Here is a 12,548-nt window from a genome sequence, read left to right as displayed (position 1 = left end):
AAATCCTGTTATGAATGTGGATAAATCGTACTAAAAGTTGCTCTGTCATAGGCAAAAAGGTTGAGGAAGTAAGGTACGTTTGGAAGGTACGTTTGACTGTCTCCTCATGAGTAGCAGTCGGATACATGTAGACCCAGCACCTGTGCTGGTTCAGAGAGTTTACTCCTTCAGGTGAAGGTACGTTTGACTGTCTCCTCATGAGTAGCAGTCAGATACATGTAGACCCAGCACCTGTGCTGGTTCAGAGAGTTTACTCCTTCAGGTGAAGGTACGTTTGACTGTCTCCTCATGAGTAGCAGTCGGATACATGTAGACCCAGCACCTGTGCTGGATCTGAGAGTTTACTCCTTCAGGTGAAGGTACGTTTGACTGTCTCCTCATGAGTAGCAGTCAGATACATGTAGACCCAGCACCTGTGCTGCTTCAGAGAGTTTACTCCTTCAGGTGAAGGTACGTTTGACTGTCTCCTCATGAGTAGCAGTCAGATACATGTAGACCCAGCACCTGTGCTGCTTCAGAGAGTTTACTCCTTCAGGTGAAGGGTAAAAAGTTATGTACAAAAAAGGACAAACCAGCAACATAAGTGACAATCCCAAAATAATATGGGTGTGTCATCTGATAAGTTACCGTCTGAAATAATAAGCTTGAGCTGTGTGTGGAAAACAGCTGGCAAGCTTTATGATGGTATGAGCACTAGTTGCTTGGCTTTAATTTTTGCCATTGATGTCGGGGAATGTAATAGATTTTTTGTTTATTTATTTATTTGACTGGTGCTTTACGCCATGCTCAAAAATATTTTACTTATACAACCTCGGCCAGCATTATGGTGGTGGTGGGGGGGGGGGACCCACAACCATCTGCAGGTTGCTGACAGACCTTCCCAGGGAATGTAATAGAGGTGTTACTAACAAATTAAGGGAGAATGTCAGAAAGATTTACGGTTGCGTGTAGTCGTGGCTGATGGAGTTTTTCAGGATCTCATTCATGACCAATCCACAACTGAGAACATCTCTGTGTGAATGCGGTGGGAGGGGAAAAAAACAGAGAAAAAGAAAACATGATCGATGATTTCATGTCTACGTGAAGTCCCGCTATAAATTTACATGCTCGGGAAGTTAATGCTATGCGAAGTGCATGCAACTCGGTTTAAAATGTTACATAATTGTGTTAACACCATGTAAGATAAATGGATGATGCTAGGACCTCTCAATGTGGGTTTATCAAATTTACTCAATTTTGTTTATCTCTGCTCTGCTATACTTGCTGTGGTCACAATTCATATTTGGCAGTGTAGCATTTTTTTTTCCAAAACGGTGGAGCTATAATATCAGTAAAACTATATTTAGTCATAAATTAACTCATACGTCTCCCAGATCAGATTGGAGTTTGATCAGGGTAAATGACTGAGCGATATATATTGAATGAAATTCCATGTATGAATTCACTGGTTCATTCGTGATATTCTAATGAAGTGATCGGCAGTACTTTAGCTATGCATGGTGAACATTACAGCATCTCCAGTGCTGGGCAAAAATGGTTCTAATCACTTTTTTTGATAAGATCCAATCCAAGAGGATTTGGATATAGCTCTGTAGCTTTGTGTGTGTGTGGGGGGGGGGGTCAGTTTTGCTTGAGCTTGTGATTTGTATAATGGACGTACTGCACAGTGCTGTGTGTTAAATACTGGTACTTGACATTAAAACTGTGAAGCGACATGAAGAAAGTCATGTACATATATGGTGTATAGACAGCATGTAGAATTGAAAACTAGCTGTTATGATTCTTGGTGTACTCTAATTCCACAACCTTTTCTCAACCAAATCTAAATTGGCTGGTTTGGCCAGTTTTAGGCTTCACAAAAAGTGTTATTTTGTCATCCAACACAGTATGCCTTCAGAATATACTAGAAGTATACCTTGTAAACAAGAGAAAAGTTGGACTAATTACAGTAATATATAACTTCATTTAAGTAACAGATATATTGGACCTAAGAAAACCTGAATAATGCTTAAAAGAAGGAGATCAAGGCCCAGTTTAAGGAAGCTCTCTTAATGTTACGTAATGCTTAAAGTACTGGTTGCCGTGGTAGTTAAGTGAATGTAACGTTAAGAGTGCTTCGTGAAACCGGACTCAGGGCCTGTATTGATCAAACATCGTAAGGCATATATTGCAAGTCCTTTAAAAGTCAAACTCAGAACAGGAAAGAACCCAAATTGTAGGTAGTGCATTGTCCGGCCATAAGGAATCAATTAAGTGTGCAATTAAGTCTAATCTTTCTAGAGTGAAACATTTTAGTTGTAGCGGTGTTTCTCACTTAATTAAATCTTATGACGCTTGATAAATACAGGCATTGGTCATGATGAGGTGGTTAAGATGCCCCTCTTCTAGTTGGTACTTTAGTTGGTGCTTTAATTGGTGATTTAGTTGGACACATGAGGTGTTTGTGACATTAATCCCATGTGGCCTCAGATATTAATGAACCTTCAGTCATGTCAATATTCTCTCACTACCACTGCTCTGTGGGCCGTGGTTACAGCAGGCTGTTGATGCAGGGAGTGTGGCCCTTACACGTACATGCAGTGAACTTGAATAGGTTTCATCTGAATTACCTCCCTTGTCACATGGCTTTAGTTTCATGATGTGATGCCAGATTAGTTGGTGAGGCATGAGAATTGTGACCTTTTCCACTGAGGAAGGCCTATGCAGTATGTAGGCTATGTCATGACAGTGACAAATATAGTCCAGGCAAGAGAATATAGACAAACACGGCAAAGTCCAGTGAGATTTGCAGGTCTTAAGTTAAGTAGGCCTATATACTGTTTCAGCTTAGGTAATATTTGTTATTTTTTTGTTGCAGCAAACCATATTAACTTTGTTTTCAGAATCCAGTGGGTATGGTTGGGAACACCATTTTAGTTGTATTTAAGTCCTAAATGCTGTACATTATGGTTCTGATGTAGGTATACAGAGCTCAGTAATTTTGGGGAATTTTTTAGATTAATTCATTTCACTCTAAATTTTTTCCATTTCTATGTTTCCAGATCCCTCAACCTCAAAGCCAGATCCAGTTTACAGTTCGCGGTACAGAAGAAATTAGCCTCGTCTTCTATCAGGTATTTGATTACTTCTAGGCAAAGCAACAATATTAATTTGGACAGACCCCTAATTAGCAACATGGTGGAAATGGATGTTTTAACAGAAGACAAGTTTTTTGACACAAATTGGATGAGTAGAATTGACTAACTTTAATAGGCTACTGATATAATGCTTAACTGTATGTAGCTCTTGTGTATAAATTTGTGTATTAATTAGCTGTCTGACATAAACTTTAAAAGATATGTTTGCCAGGTTTATGTTAATCACGTACAGTTGTTAATTAAACAGATTAATTAAACTGTTACAGGCAACATCAGGCATGCTATTATGTTTCTAATTGAATTAAAACACTGCATTTCACCTTAAATTTTTCTTGTAAAATGCATTTTCAGAAACTCATAAATGCCTCAAACAAACACTTAATGTTCTGATAAGAATCAAACTTCACAACAAAAAAAACTCTATGTAAGGGTTAGGAATCAAGCAAAATGTGTCGCTTGAGAAAAACTGAACTTAAGGTGAAATACAAATTAATATACGAAGCTTTGACTTAAGCATTTCTAGAAAAAAATTAGGTAAACCACAGGGTTTAAGAGGTGCTGTGCTTGCAGACCAACAGTTTTTAAGGATAAGGAAAATTTTTAATGGAGTGGCCAAATTCCAAACAGTAACTTATGTTCTAAAAGCTGATTAGAATTACTAGTTTGCCATTTTGAATTCCTTGTGCTGGGCCATATGTTATCAGTTTCCTTGTACTGTCAGTTTTCCTTCAACCAGAAGTTAGGAATAGATGTTTGGATGAGAGATCTTGAACAGCTAGTTTGCTGCGACTAGAGACTCAAGTGTATATAAATTGTAATGTATGCTGAAAAAAAAAAATGCAGTGTCCTAACAGTAGCCATTCACATTGTCAGAATGATTGCAGTAAAATGACAGAACAGTCTTACAGTTTGGCATCCATACCCAACATTCACACAACCACTATCGCAATGAATTAAACCAAACTACGGCTATTGTACACACGTGCGGTTTTGGGTGTGAAACATACACTCTCATTCTAAAACATCTTCATTGCCCGCTCAACAAAGTTATTGGGGTATATTGGAATCACCCTGTCTGTCTATCTGTCTGCCTGCCTTTGTCTGCCTGCCTGCCTTTGTCTGCCTGCCTTTGCCTGCCTGCCTGCCTGCCTGCCTGCCTGCCTGTCTGTCTGCCTGTCTGTCTGTCTGCCTGCCTGCCTGTGTGTCTGTCTGCCTGCCTTTCTGCCTGTCTGTCTGCCCGCCCGCCTGCCTGCCTATCTGTCTGTGTGTCTGTCTGTCTGTCTGTCTGTCTGCCCGCCTGCCTGCCTGCCTGTGTGTCTGTCTGCCTGTCTGCCTGTCTGCCTGCCTGCCTGCCTTTCTGCCTGCCCGCCTGCCTGTCTGTCTGTGTGTCAGATTTGTCAGATTTTGAGGAAACTCAACACATACCTTGTGTATCATATGAACTTGTGCATGCTTAAATTTTAATGGCAATTGGACTTAACGTAATAGCTTTTCCATGTACTCAGATTTTGTGCATGTAACCTTTCCTAAAGAACTGAACCTAATTCCATGAGACTTAGCATACATCTTCCCTATCATCTAATGCACTTAGTGGATTGGCAATAATGGATTTTTATGTGCACAGATTTTGTCCATGCAACTCCTGCTTAAGTATTGCACCAATTTCCCTGAAACTTTGTGTATATTTTTTATGTCATCTAAACATCTACATGCTTGATAATAATGACAATCTTTGATAACTTTCACAATTTTTTTTATTTATTCTGGGAAATGTTGGAAGGGGCTATGTTGAACAGCAGGATTCTAATTTATAGAGCTCTTTCTCAAACATGTTCGATATTTCACTCTGTGGAAAGTAAACATTTCACTTAAATGACACCAAGAAACTGCAAGGAGGTTAACTCTTCAATTTCTGTAGCCACCTTAAATGTCACAACTCTATTGCAGGACTTAATTGCTCATCGCCAACAGTAAACAGAGACCATTTTCATCATCTTTGTTTTGAATGATCAAGGATGAAAATTCTCTCCTTAAAGATGGGTTCATCCGCATTTATGCCCATAAAACTCAGAACCACAGGCTTTAATAGTTCATAGTCAAAGAAAAGTATCATTTACAGATATGGTCAGTTGTCACCTGGGTCCCAGCCCCAGAGGAGGTGTCCCTTTGATGGTCAAAGTAATACAACTTCAGCAACCATGTTCAATGTTCACATTGACTGTTTTGGAAATATGGTTTGACTTCATTTTGAAAACTTAACAACAAATAGGACTCTCAAACAAAATGGTTCTCTTTTGGAATTCACTAACATACACGGTTTATATATAAGATGGTTATGTAGAGGCAAGCAGACTATGTCTGCAGAATTGCTATGTGGCAGTAGGAGTTATGGCCCTTTAAACCAATTGCTCAGATTAATGTTTTATAGTCTTTCAAAGGAGATATAAAACCAAGAAAATGAGGCAGGAAAAAGTTGACAGAAAACGTCTGTAACATGTTGAAGGTATAAGAAGACACAAAAAAGAGAAACCATCTCATTTTCTGCATGGTTACATTGCAGCTGGAGTTATGAACTTTCATTCTCATGAGGAGTATTGAGTCTGTTGGATGTACATATCTTTGTGTTCAAAAAATGTGATAAAATCATCATGGTCTGCATGAGCCGTCCAGGTGATGAAGGAAGGTGTAATAACAACTTCTTTAAATCTTGGTGTAATATGAGAAAGAAAAAATTCCAAATTTCATTAAGGCTAATTAGCCATCAGCTTGTAATTAACGTGTCTTTTATGTTTTCAGATTTTATCAAAAGGCAAGGTTGTTGCATCTGGAAATCAGGCAGTCAACCCAGCCAGTACAACGTTTGATATTTCGATTGCCGCAACACCATCTATGGCACCAAGCGCCACCATTGTTGTGTACTATATGAACAACCAAAGGGAAGTTATTGCTGCAGCCGAAAAATTTCAAGTTGAATTCAGCCTGAACAATCAGGTACGAATAATTAGTCCTGGGAAGTTTGTGCTGTCCAGTAATCAGTGCAAAACAGTTAGTACTTACTGTTAATTATACTGTTATATGTGACAGGTTTGTTGGCCTAATGTTTAGGGCATCCTCCCCGAAGTGGGGGAGAATTGCGTCATACCAAAAACGTTAAAAATGCTACAAGTTGCTGCCTCTGCTGAGAGGGTAGAGCTGGGAGAAAGGACTCTTTGGCCCCGAAATGTCAGTACGTGGTGGGTGTCATGTCCGGTGTTTTCGACATTTTGCTGATGACTAGTGACTCCCCGTCGTCAAATGACTGAAAAAATGTTAAGTACGACCGTGAAACTCCAAACGTACGTATACATACCTGCGGATCTTCATGAGATATTGTCACCTGAATGGTGTTAAATAAATACACTATTCAGAGTTGTGCGATTTAGTGTATAAGAAGGAAGTTATGACGATGTCATTTTGTCTGAACTTGTAGATGACAATGAGCTGGGATGCTGCCAGGAAGGAGGTCAATGAGACGGCAGTTCTGACAGTCACAGCAGAACCTAATTCGTACGTGTCGGTGGGGGCTGTTGACCAGAGCGTTCTCCTGATGAGCGAGTCCAACGACATCACTGTGGATCGGGTGAGTTTTGATCTCTCATGGGATCTTTTATCCAGACAGTGTGTGTGTGATGGCTAGTTTCACATTAAACAGTCCAGTGACAGTTCATGTAGACACTGTGATATGTGGCATAAACATCAAGGGATTGTTTGATGATATTTTCTGCGGACTCTTAAAGGTCATATTTTCCAGGAGTCATGCAGTTACATGTATCGTTAATGATATTAATTAATGATAATTAACTGAGATTTCATTCCTCATCATTACGTCTTTATAGATGAGATTACGTGACAACACTGTCTGTTTGGTAACATGGGTCTGAATTAAAAACTTTGAAAAGGGAGTACATGAAGAGGACAGTATTGATGAATTATTGGCTATTAATGGCAGGTCAGGGTAAGCGTTGAAGTTTGTCTTCAAATATTGTCAAAGTATGCATATTTAATATTTTTTGCTATTGTCAAGAATAATTCACTGGAACTACTGTTGTGATCTCAGACAAATGCTTTTAACATCTTCATACTAAAGATGTCTATGTCAGCCACATTAGCTAGCTTACAATTTTTTAAGCCGTAATAAAGTAGTGCTGTCGTACTGAATAACTGCATGCTGTAGTTCAGGTTTCTTTAACGCATGTTATAAAATATTACCTGAAATTTGAAAGCCAGTGTTATTCTCAGCTTATCTTACTAATATGTTATGGTTGTGGGTTTCCCCAGTCTCTGCCCGGTTTCCTCCCACCATAATGTTGGCTGCCATCGTATAAGTGAAATATTCTTGAGTACGGCATAAAACACCAATCAAATAAATAAATAAAATAAATAAATACTAATATGTTTATTTTTTATGGATGTCTTTTCTACCAGGTAGTAACTGAACTGGACAGCTACAGTGATCAGCATGGCCCAAAATGCTGTGGACCTGTGCCACTAAATAGAAGATTTCGGCGCAGCATCATATGGTACCCCTTCAGGTCGGCATCAGACACTGCTCAGGTTCTCTCGGTAAGTTGATAACTTTCATGCTAAACCCCAATAGCACTCATGTTAATCCACAGTAGCACTCAGGTTAATCCCCAATAGCCCTCATCTTAAACCCTTATAGCACTCATCTTAAATCCTTTCAGCACTCATCTTAAATCCTTTCAGCACTCAATTGTTAAACCCTGGTGACACCCATGTTAAACCCCATTGACTCCCATTTTAAACACCAGTAGCACCCATGTTAAGCACCAGTGGCACCTATGTTAAACACCAGTAGCACTCATGGTAAACCTGAGTGGCATCCATGTTAGACCCCACTAGCACTTGTGGTATACCACAGCGGCATCCATGTTAAACCCCAGTACCACTCATGATAAACCTCACTGGCATCCATGCTAAACACCAGTGGCACTAATGGTAAACCTCACTGGCATCCATACTAAACACCAGTAGCACTCATGATAAACCTCACTGGCATCCATGTTAAACACCAGTAGCACTCATGGTAAACCTCACTGGCATCCATACTAAACACCAGTAGCACTCATGGTAAACCTCACTGGCATCCATCTTAAACACCAGTAACACTCATGGTAAACCTCACTGGCATCCATCTTAAACATCAGGAGCACTCATGGTAAACCTCACTGGCATCCATACTAAACACCAGTAGCACTCATGGTAAACCTCACTGGCATCCATGTTAAACCCCAGTAGCACTCATGGTAAACCTCACTGGCATCCATGTTAAACACCAGTACACTTTGAATTCTGTGTGTGTATTGTCATAATGTAAAACTTCCATATCGTTTGTAATTTGAGATGAGGTGACAGAATGGTGATACAGAATGTCAGTACATAGGAAAATGAACAAGTAAGTATTAAACTGACCATTAGACCATTTCCACACAAAAACAGATTCACGCACATTTTCGTTCATAATGTAATTGTTTGTCTCTGCTCCAGTGGGAAGGTGATCAAAACTTAACTTAGAAAATATTAGAGTTAATGTTAATATAGGTTCCTAGTGTCCAGTGTCCAAAATTACTGATCCAAACATAGTGAAACATTTTTGTGATTAGGGGCAGGGATGAGGGATTTATAGTTATAACAGTTTCATGTTAAACACTGTAAATCACCCAAAATTTTGCCCTAAACAGTTGATTTTTAAAAGCGAATTAATGTCATTTTTTTTTTTTGATGGTGAAACTTACTTTATTCTAGTGGGAAATCATCGTACTTCCCAAACAAACCTTTCTGTGATCAGTAAGACTCGCAGAATCATGCAAGATGTGCAGCTTCAACTTGGACAAAATTTTAGGTACTTCAGGGCATGGGAATAATGGTAGTGGGAAAAGAGTAATGGGTTTAAAGAAAATGGCTTAGCCGCTACTAACACACTGAAGAGAAACCAGAACAAAGTGATTGTGCATAGGAACAAGCGTCATATTGTATAAAAAATTGGATCATATTTTGAATGAAAGTCAAGTTTTGGAGAGCAATTAATCATAAATCCGTTACCCATGAAAAGTATTAAGTCCTCCTAAGTTTCCTGTTGGATATTTTTTCAGTCGGCCGGACTGGTTTACATGACTGATGCCTTTGTGTTTAGTGAACCCCCACAGAATGGTAAGTCATTTATTTTCTTGTCGCCATTTAGTCATCTAATTATGCAGTCAATTAGGTACAGTTACGAAAAATTAGTGGCAGTCATGAGAAATTAATGTTACTGTTTTGTTTCTGTTTTTTTTTTTTTTTTTTTTTTTTTTTTTTTTAAATTAGTGAGTAGATATACATTGATTCCTTTGTTGTGTGATTTCACATTGCACAAATGTAAACAGATTTTTTCCTACAGGTCGTAACTAAAGATGATACATTCTGGCATTCAGGTATACAGATTTTCTCTATGTAAAGTCAGTATGTCATGTAAAACAGAGCATGCAAGCGCAGTACAACTCCTGAGCCTCTCACCAAGGGGGCCTCTGTGGCAAGGGTGCTGAGTGTGAGCACGCAGTACAACTCGTGAGTCGCTCTCCCAGGGGACCTATTTGGATGAGGTGCAGAGCATGCAAGCGCAGTACAACTCCTGAGCCTCTCACCAAGGGGCCCTCTGTGGCAAAGGTGCTGAGTGTGAGAGCGCAGTACAACTCGTGAGACGCTCTCCAAGGGGACCTGTTTGGATGAGGTGCAAGAGCATGCAAGCGCAGTACAACTCCTGAGCCTCTCACCAAGGGGGCCTCTGTGGCAAGGGTGCTGAGCATGTGAGCACTGTACAACTCATGAGTCGCTCCCCGAGAAGGCCTCTTTGGATGAGGTGCAGAGCATGCAAGCGCAGCACAACTCCTGAGTCTCTCACCAAGGTGCCCAGGGGACACAACCTAAAACTCAAAGCTTACCTACATACATTTTCACCAGTGTTTTTTCTGTGTCCAGCTCATGCCAGTTTCCTCTCTGGCCATACATGGGAAAGTGTGTCATTAACTGCGTATTGTCCTCAGTTTTTTCCCCACAGGTTCTGTCCATGTTTCCTCCCAGCATAATGCTTGCCGCCACCATATAAGTGAAAGTATTCTTGAGTAAGGCGTAAAACACCAATCAAATAGATGAAGAAATTTTGCTGGGTAATACAGAAATGTTTGGGACTGTCAAACTAATAACAGTATCTCCTTCAATATGACCTGCATTTCGACTCTTCCATTACCCTACCATAAGACCCCTACCATTAGGCCCCTACCATTACCCTACCCTTAGGCCCCTACCATTACCCTACCATTAGGCCCCTACCATTACCCTACCCTTAGCCCCCTACCATTACCCTACCATTAGGCCCCTACCATTACCCTACCCTTAGGCCCCTACCATTACCCAACCTGTAGGCTCCTACCGTTACCCTACCCTTAGGCCCCTACCATTACCCAACCGTTAGGCCCCTACCATTACACTACCCTTAGGCCCCTACCATTACCCAACCGTTAGGCCCCTACCATTACCCTACCATTAGGCCCTTACCATTACCCTACTCATAGGCCCCTACCATTACCCTACCATTAGGCCGCTACCATTAGGCCCTTACCATTACCAGCAGAGTCGGGAAAGTTTTGTCATTTATACTAGTTTTCCAGACTTTTTGAAACAGTTCATCGTATTGAATTGAGACTTACAAACGTTACATACAAAGTTTGAGTTCCAGATCAACGCATATGTCCCATTTGGACAATTTAATTATGGCCGTTTGAACTTGAAGAGTTTTTCAGACTTTTTTAACAGTGTGTGGCGTTGAATTGGAAGTTGGCACATGGCTTCATTATGACATGTTACAAAACAAGTGGGAGTTTTGGACCCCTTCATCCAATTTGACCATAATTCTTGCTGTTTTTGGTCAAATGATTTGGACTTTAATAGTTTTCCAGAATTGTTTCAAAGTGGTACATTGCATTGAATTGAAACTGAATTAATTGGTAATTAAGATACCTACATTCGCAGATCCGTTCACACAGTATCCAGTATCTGATTTTGTTCACTGAGCCAGACTGCGAAAAGAAACGGTGTTCATGACATACTGGCTGAGACACTTGTCTTAGGTCAGAAATCACCTATGACCCCATGCAGGTTTGTTAAGCTGTCTTACATCTGACTAGCAGTACTTCTACTACATTAATCCTGCATTTCAGAAATAATAGCATTTGATGGCGACATTATGGAGGCTGCTGTACCTGATTTGGTTTTCCTAAAGACTGACAGCACTGGAGGTGGAGTGCAGCAAACAGAGCTATATGTGCGGAAGTTCTTTCCAGAGAGCTGGCTGTGGGACTCAGCAGTGGCAGGGTAGAGCTTTCCGTCTGAATGACAACCTTAGCTCCCTTCATGCGCTAATCCCAGCATTCTGTGGTTGATGTTGTTTTATAATTTTGTGTCCAAACACTCTGTATCACTTTTCGTTTTTCCTGCATTTTCATTTTACCCTTGACTGTAGTTCTAATACGGCAATGCGTCTTCTCAGCTGTTCCTCTTTGGGCTCTACCCTTTGTTATTCTGCGGCTCTTGATTAATACTGTTAAAATGTCCTTGTTTTTCAGTCGTCATTTTTATGTTTTTACCAGCAGAGGTTATCTTTCATTGTCCCGCATTAAACTTTTTTTTCATTTATCAGATTTAAGATCTAAACACTATATAATGCTTGGTTCTAAGTATTTTTGTAGCCTGAAACAGCTTCCAGTTTAGAAGAAAAGAACACATTTATACAATCTCCTTAAATGAAAGATCTACATTTAAAGTTAAATAAAATATCTAAATTTTCTGTCTGCGGGGCTTGTTATTTGAGTATTTAATAGTTAAACATCGAAGACTTAGATGTCTCCTTTACGCTGCTATTTGTACAGATTACATACGTCATCGTGCTTAGCTTTGCTCAGTAGCTCTTCAGGACATAACATTCCAGACACAGTTTGGCAGACAACAGCCAGTTGAGAGTTGGCTTTAACACACCTTAAAATCCATGATTACCACGATATACATACGTATTTAGCTGAGACTGGAAAAGCACGTTCATCATATGGTAAGAGTAAAATATTTAGCACCTTGACGTGACTATGAATATTCAAGAGAAGGAAAGGAGGCGTTTGATTGGACAAGCCTTAGACATGTCAGGACTATCAATGTGCCTCGAATCGGCAGATTTTGTAGAAAATACTGATACTTAAAACCGTTTTTCTCTCTTAAGAAAACTTTTAAAAAATGAAAAAAAAATAATAATAGAATTCCACACAGTTTGTATAGTTCTTTCATTTAAAGTATAGTTTGTATAAATGTGTTCTATTTTAAGATTTGTGT

The 12,548-nt window shown here is 39.8% G+C and overlaps 1 protein-coding gene across 1 annotated transcript in view; it reads left to right on the top strand.

The window, feature by feature from the left end:
* The first annotated feature begins 2,489 nt into the window (after positions 1-2,489).
* LOC135465940 (CD109 antigen-like) overlaps positions 2,490-12,548 on the top strand; it is a 43,720-nt gene continuing 33,661 nt past the window's right edge. The window contains exons 1-7 of the mRNA XM_064743322.1: positions 2,490-2,570; positions 3,042-3,113; positions 5,934-6,128; positions 6,607-6,756; positions 7,602-7,739; positions 9,290-9,347; positions 11,390-11,543. Of these exons, the coding sequence (XP_064599392.1) occupies positions 2,490-2,570; positions 3,042-3,113; positions 5,934-6,128; positions 6,607-6,756; positions 7,602-7,739; positions 9,290-9,347; positions 11,390-11,543 (848 nt within the window). The remainder of the gene's footprint in view (positions 2,571-3,041; positions 3,114-5,933; positions 6,129-6,606; positions 6,757-7,601; positions 7,740-9,289; positions 9,348-11,389; positions 11,544-12,548) is intronic.

The sequence above is a fragment of the Liolophura sinensis genome, chromosome 5 (genome assembly GCF_032854445.1).
Source record: "Liolophura sinensis isolate JHLJ2023 chromosome 5, CUHK_Ljap_v2, whole genome shotgun sequence".
NCBI classification, from domain to species: Eukaryota; Metazoa; Mollusca; class Polyplacophora; order Chitonida; family Chitonidae; genus Liolophura; species Liolophura sinensis.
Note: the sequence above shows the minus strand (reverse complement) of the source record. Positions and strands in the feature narration are given on the sequence as shown.